The 11,463-nt window shown below is 40.2% G+C and overlaps 1 protein-coding gene and 1 pseudogene across 1 annotated transcript; one reads left to right on the top strand and one right to left on the bottom strand.

Annotated features, from left to right (window-relative positions):
• The first annotated feature begins 1,640 nt into the window (after window positions 1-1,640).
• LOC107560803 (metalloreductase STEAP3-like) lies at window positions 1,641-7,962 on the top strand (annotated as a pseudogene).
• Window positions 7,963-7,987: 25 nt separating this feature from the next.
• Window positions 7,988-10,291, bottom strand: LOC107560816 (UPF0538 protein C2orf76 homolog). The gene is made up of 5 exons (XM_016245083.1): window positions 9,940-10,291; window positions 9,771-9,821; window positions 9,653-9,690; window positions 9,311-9,392; window positions 7,988-9,111 (listed from the first exon to the last, which is right to left on the bottom strand). The coding sequence occupies exons 1-5, from the start codon at window positions 10,067-10,069 to the stop codon at window positions 9,035-9,037; spliced, it is 378 nt and encodes a 125-aa protein (XP_016100569.1). The 5' UTR covers window positions 10,070-10,291; the 3' UTR covers window positions 7,988-9,034.
• Window positions 10,292-11,463: the final 1,172 nt, after the last annotated feature.

Raw genomic sequence — 11,463 nt, 5'->3', positions numbered from 1 at the left:
TTCTTGAATGGCACTGTCTTAAACCCAATTGAGCATCTCTGGAGAGACCTAAAGATGGCTGTCCACCAACGTTTACCATCCAACCTGACAGAACTGGAGAGGATCTGCAAGGAGGAATGGCAGAGGATCCCCAAATCCAGGTGTGGAAAACTTGTTGCATCTTTCCCAAAAAGACTCAAGGCTGTATTAGATCAAAAGGGTGCTTCTACTAAATACTGAGCAAAGGGTCTGAATACTTAGGACCATGTGATATTTCAGTTTTTCTTTTTTAATAAATCTGCAAAAATGTCAACAATTCTGTGTTTTTCTGTCAATATGGGGTGCTGTGTGTACATTAATGAGGGAAAAAAATTAACTTAAATGATTTTAGCAAATGGCTGCAATATAACAAAGAGTGAAAAATTTAAGGGGGTCTGAATACTTTCCGTACCCACTGTATATAGGCTACTAAGTCTATAGTCTTCTTTAGTCTATTAATGCACACACTCACAGAATAAAGGCATCTTTGACTCTTGACATCCATAACATGTTTCTGTTGACCACTCTTTAATTTGATTGACCAAGAGGGAGGAGACATCAAAGCAAGGAATACCTATTTTCCTTATAAACAAATAATAAGTTAAAATCGGAAAATATGGAACTATGGAAATATATTTAATATGCATACACTCTTAAAAATAAAGGTGCTTAAAAGGTTCTTCAAGCGATGCCATAGAAGTACCATTTTTGGTTCCACAAATAACCATTCAGTCAAAGGTTCTTAAAGAACCATCTCTTTTACCAAGGTAACTTTTCATAATCTGAAGAACCTTCTTTCACCACAAAGAACCTTTTGTGAAACAGAAAGGTTCTTCAGATGTTAAAGGTTCAAAAAAGGTTCTTCTATGGCATCGTGAAGCACCTTTATTTTTAAGAGTGTACACTCTAAAAAATGCTGGGTTGTTTCAACCCAATGTTGAGTCAAATATGGACTAACCCAACTGTTGGGTTAAATTTTGGTTACATTTTTAAATTAACTTTTTAACCCAACAGTTGGGTTAGTCCATATTTGACCCAACATTGGGTTGAAACAACCCAGCATTTTTTAGAGTGTATGTATATGCATGCCATAGATACAATATAAGAATTTAAATAATATAAGAAATGTTTCTAGAAATCAGGAGTAAGCGTGACATGCAGACATTTATAATGTGTCAGATGTGACAACTATAGGCTACATACCACTCAACAAAGCACTGTGCATGAAGCGGACCGGCCGCCAGCGCACACAGTATCCCGATACCGAGAACCAGTGCCAACACGGACACACACAGTCATTTTCCGGTTAGAGCTGCTCGAGGAGTCGGCGGAGCGAGAACCCGCCTCGTCGCGTAACAAGCCTGCTCTGCTCATGCTTACCGCGTCCTTATCGCGGCCGTGCAGATGTTTACAAATGTAGGATCCGGATCAGCTGAGACCGGTAAGCGGCAATACAAAATATTAGCAAAATAACAGCCGACTTCCCATGAAAGGCCCATGTCCAGTGCACGTCTCTTCCTGTCATGGATTATGCATTATTTATAAATCCATTTAACTACAGGTTATTTTCTATTGTCAGTTGCGTGTTGGGGGCGTTAACACAGGAGCTCAAAGCACAGAGAATGGAGGTGTGTAAACATTAAATAAACATACAGAAAAAATGAGAATGAAAATGGAATGAGATTATCTACTTGTTTTTTCTGTTATGCAAAGGGAAATATTGTTAGTTCCTGTGTCAGAATTTTGTGGAATGTTAAATTATTTTGATATGGTGTAATTTTCATATGCTGCACAAATATTCAGAAACTAAATTGCATGTTAATTACACACATGTATTAATGAACTTATATAAGTTAATAATAGTTCATCAAACATATCTAATAATTCTATTTCCAAATAACATGGAATTTGTCTCTTTATTACTTTAACAGTAACAGGACAGCAGTTTGGAAATGTCCAAATATATAAATGCACATCATTTCCTAACCTCACACTCTTCTTCTCAGGTTCATTATGGCAAAAGATATGACAACTTCTTTGTTCTCAGACTCTGAAGGCCCTGCTGATGCCCTGCCTGTATGTCTAACCAGCCCTACAGTGGCCATACTCGACTCTGGAGATTTCGCTCACTCACTGGCTCTGCGTGCTTCTGGTAGCTTCTGGTGTGCGAGTGGTAGAGCCCTGCACGGGCCTCAAATAAAGGCCCTAGCCCTTTTTTTTAAGTACTAACGACCAAGCGGCCAGCGGCAGACAGTGAGCTGATCATAGCCTATGTTTGATCAATTTAGCCTTCTCAAATCATCACGACTTGGCTAAAATAAAATCTATAGATATAAAACAGTTCAAGCATATCACAATGTTAGTTTAAATGTTTAACCTATATAAATGTGCACTATTAGACGCATAGCTAATCGTTTGTGCAGAGAGCTAAAGCGCGCATTACAGGACATGGAGGCACTGGCGCGATCACTTGCATTGGAAACAACTTAAAATATGCCATAATTATTGCTCATAAAGGTAAGAGTAATACATCACTCGGAACTGTAAAGGGTCTACTTTTATTTGTGTGCACTCACGATATCAACAAAACGTTGTGCTTTTTTAAAATAAAGGATACATAGGCCTACAGGATGCGCTTTCTGCAATTTCGGCCAGGAGCGCTTCACAATGATGAACCGAAACTCAGCGAATACTTGCCTCACAGACTTGCTAAAAATATCTATAGAAAGCTTTAAATTACTATTATAAAACTAAATAATTCAAATCAAAAACAAAAACTCTTTCTATGGATTTTATAAAATCCGTAAAGATGCATTTCTCTCTAAAGGCGCGTCCAATGAGGAGATGGCGAGTCAGGATCGTCCTCTTCATCTTTGCGACACGGACTCAGAAAACACTAATTTATTAATAAATAATTAAAATATCTCCTTATTTCCCACCGACACATTCATGGTAATTACTTTGCTGGGGCTTTGCGGCATGCTTTAGCCTATTGCGTACGTTTTTTGCTGTCATGTGCAAGGATATGTTTGCAGATTCTGTATTGTACATGACCAATTGACTCACTGTTTGCCGTGGTATATTAAATCAAGACTCTTCCAAAATGCAGCTTTTCCCAAAGCATTGGAAACTTTTAGTAACTCCCCACGCTCCAACTTCTCCCCGATGCTCTGCACGGTCAACTGTCACCTGTATGTTAATGCGTGCGTATATGCGTTGCGTATTGCGTAGGCGATGTATAATATTTATAATATAATCAATATAACAATATTTCATACAGTAGCCTATGTGTGCTCTGCGCGTATTTGGCACAATAAAAGGAGAGAAGCTAAATGAGAAAAAAAATGGCCCGAGCCATTCGGGACCCGACAGGCTTGCAGACCTCTAGCGAGTGGTGGTTGGGAGTCGCAATGCGAATCGCATCCCATCAGGACTGTTCCCTGATGCAGTGGAGTTGAGGAACCAGGAGTGGGCAGTATCACAAGCAGTGTGTCTAGTGTTTATGGCATTGTTCCCTGAGCATTACTGCTCCTTGCTGGGGCTACAGTCTGCACTGGAACGGAAGGTGCTTGTGGATGTAAGTAATGCAGCAGAGATGAATATCCATAGGCTCTCCAATGCGGAACAGCTAGCTGAGCTGTTTCCAAACTGTCTAGTGGTCAAAGGTTTTAACACGGTTTCAACCTGGGAGTTACAGACTGGGGCTCATGATGGAAGCAGACAGGTCAGGGCTGTTGTTGTTTTATCTGTATTTGCTGAAAACAAATACAGGGTTATTTAAAATCTGTAAGTTTCTACCTTTCACTACTGTAGGTTCTGATTTGCAGTAACAGTACAGAGGGGAAGAAGAAAGTTGTCCAGTTGGCTCGGCAGATGGGGTTCCACCCCGTGGATATGGGTGGCTTGTCTGCTGCTCGAGAAATTGAAGTAGCCCCATTGCGCCTATTACCATCTTGGAGTGGCCCGGTTGTTGTCACCTTCCTCCTTTTTCTCTTCTTCTATGGCTATGGTTTCCTGCGGGGAATTTTGCTGCCTTTTCTTGCACAAGGACACAATGCGTTCTACCGTCTTGCCCTTGACCTGCTGAACGAGAGCCTGCCAGTAGTAGCCTTGGTGATCCTGGCACTCGTATACTTCCCAGGATTGTTTGCTGCGTGGTTGCAGCTCTGGAGCGGCACCAAGTACTGACGTTTCCCATCCTGGTTGGACAACTGGTTGCAGCGGAGGAAACAACTGGGCCTGTTGAGGTTCCTTTGTGCAGCGTTGCATGGTGTCTACAGCCTTTGCCTGCCATTGCGCAGAATTACACTGCGCAGTATTGTCAATACTGCCTACAAACAGGTGCGCCAACCTGAGAATATAGATTTTCAAAGGTTTAGTGTGTGACCTGAAGTGCCTCACAACAGTATAGTGTCTGCTGTGTGTTTGTCTGAACATATCAGGTTAAAACAGGTACAGAGGAGCCCTGAGATGAACTGGGTGTTTGGCGATCTGAGCTGTACCTTTCTTGTGGAGTGTTGGGTCTGGGTGTCCTTTCTTTACTGGCCGTATTGCATGGTGTCTACAGCCTTTGCCTGCCATTGCGCAGAATTACACTGCGCAGTATTGTCAATACTGCCTACAAACAGGTGCGCCAACCTGAGAATATAGATTTTCAAAGGTTTAGTGTGTGACCTGAAGTGCCTCACAACAGTAAAGTATAGTGTCTGCTGTGTGTTTGTCTGAACATATCAGGTTAAAACAGGTACAGAGGAGCCCTGAGATGAACTGGGTGTTTGGCGATCTGAGCTGTACCTTTCTTGTGGAGTGTTGGGTCTGGGTGTCCTTTCTTTACTGGCCGTCACTTCCCTACCCTCAGTGGGCAACACTCTCAACTGGAGAGAGTTTATGTTTGTACAGGTGAGGCCTTGCACACCATAGCAGTGTTTCTCAATCCTGTTCCTGGAGGCACACCAACAGCGTTGGTGGACAACAGCGTTTTGGATGTCTCCCTTATCTGGCCCATCCTTTCAGTTCATGGTGTCTCTGCTGAGTTGAATCAGGTGTGTTTGATTAGGAACAGTTCTATGATTTGTACTGTTGGTTTGCGTCCAGGAACAGGGTTGGGAAACACTGCTGTAACACATTAATTACATATAACTACGTTGGCTGGAGCTTTGGTGAACCAGTAGCTACTATGCCTAAACAAATACAGCTAACCCTGCAAGTGCTACCTGCTTCCTGCAGTTCAGTTCAACCATATTCCAACACACCTGCCTGTATTTTTTAAATAACCCTGAACACCTTGATTAGATTGTTCATTGTGTTTGATTGGAGTTGGAGCAAAGCTCTGTAGGAAGGAAGCTTTCCAAGAGCAGAAAAACCTGGGCTGTGTCCGAAATCGCCCCCATACCCTTAAATAGGGCACTATTTGAGGGGACAGCCATTTTTATTGGTGTCTGAAACCATTGTGTACGTTCTCGAGTGCACTCATTCAATCCCACAATGCACCGCAAAAACGAGTGTACAACTGGTGCACGCTCAATGGCTAGAGAATGCCCATAATGCACCGTGAGAGTCAGACGCCGAATGAATTCCCGCATCTCGCCAGAAGATGGCGCTCGCAGCTGAATAATCAATCTGTTCATATTACAAAGTGCTGATCCATAATACAACACAGGTATAAATTGATTATTAAATTGTTTAATTAGGGTTTGTACAGAGTTTCTGTGACAGAGTTCAAGATAAATCCTTTAATTTTACTACTGGAGCTGCTAGTTTCCTTCTGGTGCACTCAGTGTCCAAATTCACTCACTCGTTTTCATTCACTCCTTCTAGTGAACTGAATTAGTGACCTAATGTAGGGAATAGTGAATGAGGTATATAGAGGGCGATTTCGGACACAGCCCTGGAGGACTACTGGTTTAGCTCCAACCCTAATCAAACACACCTGACAAAGCTAATCAAAGTGTTCAGGATAACTTTTGCCGAGTTCACACTGCATGATTTTAGCCCTGATTTTCACTCGCCGACAGGTTTTTCAAAATTTTGAAATCAAAGGCAAATTGGTGCTCGTTCACATGAGTGACAATCACTCAGTGTGAATTATCAAAGACGCGATCTGAGAGAATCGACAACACCCGTGAAATATTTGGCATGCTAAATATCTGGCCCTCCAGGACCGAAGTTGCCCAGGCCTGGTCTGCAGGAAGGTAACCGTCCAGCGTCAGAACTGGTTACCTCTGCCCTGGCCTAAACTGCCTGTGCACTTGTACCTGAGTTCAGAAAATAGACTCCAAAAAATTATTTTCAGAACTGGAATATTCATCCCACTGAATTGTGAGACCCACTGTCCTGCAGAGATTACATCCCAGCCCTCTCAAGCACACTTGTCTGTAATTTTCAAGTATCCCTGAAGACCTTGATTAGCTGGTTCAGTTATGTTAAACTCAGCAGGGAAGTGGGGCTGTTTCTCAATTTTAAGAACGCAAAGACCAGTCGTCAGCCTACCTTGAAAGAACAAACTCTGAAAGAACAGGAGGACTCAAAATGCATCTTTGCGAGAATTAAGATGTGTTGTGATCTTGTTGCTCAACTGACCATCCCAGCACATTCAATTAAAAAAAAAAACCTTTTAAAACTTTGACTTAATCTTTAATGATAAGATCTTTTTATTTTGTCTTGAGTGAGAACAAGAGAAGTTTAAAACTTGGAGGCTTCCATATGTTGTCCACCCCCAAATGACTTAAAGGATTTCTAACTGTTCCGATTCTCTCAAGTCTGCATACATTGTTTTCTCGATATCAAGAACACATCTGGGTAATTTCATGCATCCTTGATATTAGCGTTCTTGAGTATTTGAATTGAACTTCGGAATTTGATAATGATGTAGAATGCATATTAGGAAACATCCTGGGTCTCTAGGAACAGGGTTGAACAAACCCTGTACCAGAAAATTCCAAACAATGTGGTTCTTGAAGGCATAGTTTATACCTGGTATCTGAATTTACAATGTGCCACACTTGATCTGTCACACTACATGTTGATGTTAGTCATACCTTGCTAGTTTTGGTGGAAAAATTGATTGATCGTTTATTTTTATGCTTGGAGGAAACATGGAAATGTTGCTCTGATATTGACCAAATATTGTGGTGTGATTTCAAATGTACATAGTTTTGGCAGTGTCTTCGATTAGCATACAAATGAACACATTCAACCCAAAAGCACAATCACAGCTTTTTGAATAAAGTTTTCTCTTTTCTTCCTTTAGACTGGTTTGGGCTACATTGCTCTGACTCTGTCGATCATGCACACATTCTTCTTTGGCTGGGATTTTGCCTTCCACATTGAGGCATATCCATTCTACATGCCACCAAGCTACTTAGTGGCTGTAGTTCTACCCTGGATTGTTCTGGTGTGCCGTTGCTTCCTTCTTCACCCATGCATCTTCACCAGACTGACAAGAATCCGCCGGGGATGGGAGAGTAAACACAACTGTCCAGTCTTACATCACCACCATGTGGTGACTAATGGAATAGAGGTCTGTGAATGATTACAACAACACCCATGTTCTTGGTGCAATTAAAGACTTATATAAAATGAAGTGTTAAACAGATATACATTTGGCAGTGAAGTGGTCAACACTTTAAAGATGCAGGTCTTAAAAATCTCTCAAGTCGAATGCAAGTGAAAAACATTATAAACCTTGTCCACTTTGTGCGAAGCGCATCTTGGCTGTAAAGTATTTTGAGACTTGCCAAGATCTGACTACTTTAAGTCAGCCTTATCTAAAATGGGAATAATAATGATATGATGAGATTGTCACACTGGCAAATTTGTCTTATCTTCATAAGGGAAAAATAAAAAGATATGATAAGGTAACTTTGATAGAGTCAAGTTAAGTATTCTGATTGGATGTTAGTGTTATTAGGTGCAGTTCGTTCCAGCTGTGATCTTCTGTCAGAGGCACACAGACTAGAGCTCCACTCACATGTACAAAGTACCTCAAGACCTTCAGCTCTATTTCTGTTCACTAGAATATAAAAGCCATCATTAGTGTTATGTTTTTATATCCGAGTCATACACCAATGCATAGACTCAAAACTCAGGTCTGTATCACACAGCTTTCAGCTTAAGTCATATGTACTGAGGTATAAATGTGTTTAACTCATGGCTCAAGTTTTACAATTCTTTGCACTAAAATGACTTAACGTGCCTTGTATTATTACTACAGTATGCCAATATCTCAGATGATCGTCCTCAGGGCCAGTTACTGCGTAAACTCAATTTGCAAACTCCATGAGTACTGAGCACTAATAATGACCAAAATTGCATTTTATGAGTGAAAACTGTTATAAACAAAGCATGTGTGAAATGATTGTTATGTAAAAGTTTAAAAGTAATGTTTGGATGTCGGGTTATTTACACCGATACATAATACAAAATCAAAATGGTCCATTTGTACAGTATGCAATGACTGCACATGTTGCTCTGAAAAATGTTTACTAAACGTTAATACATTTTTAGTTTCACTTTCCAGGTCTGACTGATTGGCTGTCGTCATTGTGGATGTTGTACTGGAAAGAAGTTTTGAATTTAACTTTCAGTCAATCAATATTTTTGGTGTTGTGAAAGCATGATTTATACATTCAACTTTATTTAACAAAACGCAATCAACTTCCAAGGTGTCATTTAAATAAAACAAGATAACTGGTATCGGAGTTGTTGTAAATAAAATACCTAATAACTGGCATTCAAAATGCACAGTTTGGCACAGAAATTCACAGTATTCATACCCAAGAAAATCATTATTCTGTGACAACATAACATCTCCCTTCAAAGTTTGTCAAACGTGTACATCAGAAACTATGCTGAAGGTATTTGAATGGTAAGAATAAATATAAAAATTATAGCTATAAATGAAATTAAAATAGATGTTTCGATCCAACTTGAAGAGATCACTTGCTTGTCACAGCTGAAAAGAAGTGCCTCTGATAATAAATACTCCAAGACCTCTTGAGTTGCATCCTGATTGTCATCACCATTCTGTCTGTGGATTGGCCTTGAACTTTTCATAATCTGCTATTTTGAAGAAGGCAAGTTCTGTCTCATTGGCTGTGAGGAGAAGAAATGTGTTGACATATTGAGATTTCAGCAGGTACAGGTTCAATTTTGCATTCATGTTTTAGTTTTTAAGTGCACATGGGGAAAATTAATTAAACATAAAAATAAAATATTTAGTTTATCATTCTATGAAAATGTACAAATGTAATCTGCATCGAATCTCAACGATCTAAATATTACTTGTACATACCAACACCACATGCTCCTAACCTGCAGCCATCACGAAGAATCAACTTTTCATCATCCTCTAAACTCATTACCAGCTCATTCGTCTGAAATCATGAAAAACAAACATCATTATTAATACTAATTACAATTTTGTTTAAAAAAAAAAAAACATTCATCATGAAAATTAGATTTTTTTTATCAAAATCAAGTGGACATTTCTAAACTTTTGTGAAATAAGTGGAAGTATGAACATGAAAGGAGTACAGCTGAAAAACTTGTTCAAGTGCAGCATTTTATAACCAAATGTAGTCATGTCAATATTAGAAAATTGATGCCACAAGTTGTTGATCTGATTTAAAGTTACCTTTGCTCCATGTGCCTGGTGTATGATTTTCATTGTGTCTGCAACAACACATTAACATGATATGAATGTAATAACTGTTCATCTTATTTATTTGTTTGAAAAATAAGTGCAGACTTACCATAGTCAAACTTCTTAAAGGGTGGAGGCAATCCAGCTCTTGTTGAAACATCTTAAGAGAGAGAAGTGTTTACCATTATTAAGCATTGTTCAATGTTAAGCAAATATCTGATTTACACGATAACCATGTGAACTGTGGTTACAATGAATCTGTTGTCACCATGTCTTACCTTGCTTAACACATGTAATGAACTCCTCCACCGTCTGATCTAAACTAACGTCTTTGTAAACCACCGGTTTAAAGTTGCGATGCTCGAAAGACCGAACCAGACGCACTGTCAGAACCGCCAGATCACACATCTCGAGCCCGATCACATTACAAACTACACGGACTGCAGCGTAGAAAAGTACGCCTAGAGGTAACTAAGCCTAAATCAAATTAAGGATGGCAGAGCAGACGCGACCACTTCACTAGTTTAGCGTACTTCTGTGATTATACTGACGCACTAATTTCGAAGCGTTTACTTCCAGCATGTTCTGAGAAAGAATGCAATTCGAGACCAAAGTAGCCACTAGTCGATCAGGTAACATCAGCAAAAGCAATGGAGCTGCAGAACAATAGATATTCAGCATGTGACTCATTCAACGCGGAAACAAAGTGGTAAAGAAAAATAAATGGCTGTGTCCGAAATCGCCCCCTATACCCTCATTCACTATTCCCTACATTAGGTCACTAATTCAGTTCACTAGAAGGAGTGAATGAAAACGAGTGAGTGAATTCGGACACTGAGTGCACCGGAAGGAATGCCGCTTTTGCATAGTTGGTGCTTGCTGTTTATGAATCATTTGAAACTAGCAAACTAGCAGCTCCAGTAGTAAGATTAGAGGATTTATCTTGAACTCTGTCGCGGAAATTATGTATAAACCCTAATCAAGCAATTTAATAATCGATTTACAATTAATTTATACCCGTGTTGTACATTATGCTGTACGCCATTGATGAGCGCTTTGTAAAAATGAACGGATCGATTATTCAGCTGCGAGCGCCGTCTTCTGGCGAGATGCGGGAATTCATTCGGCGCGTGACTCTCACGGTGCATTATGGGCATTCTCTAGCCGTTGAGCGTGCACCAGTTGTACACTCGTTTTTGCAGTGCTTTGTGGGATTGAATGAGTGCACTCGAGAACGTCCACTATATGGTTTCGGACACCACTAAAAATGGCTGTTCCCTCAAATAGTGCCCTATTTAAGGGTATGGGGGGGATTTCGGATACAGCCGGAGTCTCCACACTGCAAAACAAACCAGGGACGCGGGAAGTAGGGGTGCTGAGGGGGCTGCAGCACCCCGTTTCCACATGGTTGCAAATGCAACGCCAAGTTTGTTCATTTAAATTTATTCAGTTTTAGCATTTAATAATGTATTTGTAATGATCTCTGAAATGTAAATTGTAAGTGGGCTATAATAAACCCATGTTTATCTTTATAAACATGATTAATTTTACTTGTGATGTTTTCTATATGGGATGATTAGCCTAATCATCATGAACACGTGACGCTAGCGCGTGGTATCAGACATGAACTGTACAGAATGAGAACAAGGTTAACTTTAATACAAGGAGATAATGGCGCAAAAGCACATTTCAGATTTTTTTAAATGCCCTTCCCAGCAAAAACTTTCCAAAATCGGCATCCAACACCATCCCCAGCACGAGCACCGACGTAAGTGAACCAGCTCCAGCACGAGCACGGAGAC

The sequence above is a fragment of the Sinocyclocheilus grahami genome, unplaced genomic scaffold (assembly GCF_001515645.1).
Source record: "Sinocyclocheilus grahami isolate Dianchi unplaced genomic scaffold, SAMN03320097.WGS_v1.1 scaffold744.1, whole genome shotgun sequence".
NCBI lineage: Eukaryota > Metazoa > Chordata > Actinopteri > Cypriniformes > Cyprinidae > Sinocyclocheilus > Sinocyclocheilus grahami.
This window is presented reverse-complemented; position numbering and strand designations above follow the sequence as displayed.

Excerpts from the sequence above, each read along its gene's own strand:
- LOC107560816 (XM_016245083.1), bottom strand. The coding sequence starts at position 10,069 with ATGTGTGATCTGGCGGTTCTGACAGTGCGTCTGGTTCGGTCTTTCGAG. Across the intron at positions 9,822-9,939 it reads CATTACATGTGTTAAGCAAG|ATGTTTCAACAAGAGCTGGA; the intron begins GTAAGACATGGT and ends CTCTCTCTTAAG. Across the intron at positions 9,112-9,310 it reads GTTAGGAGCATGTGGTGTTG|CCAATGAGACAGAACTTGCC; the intron begins GTATGTACAAGT and ends TTCTCCTCACAG.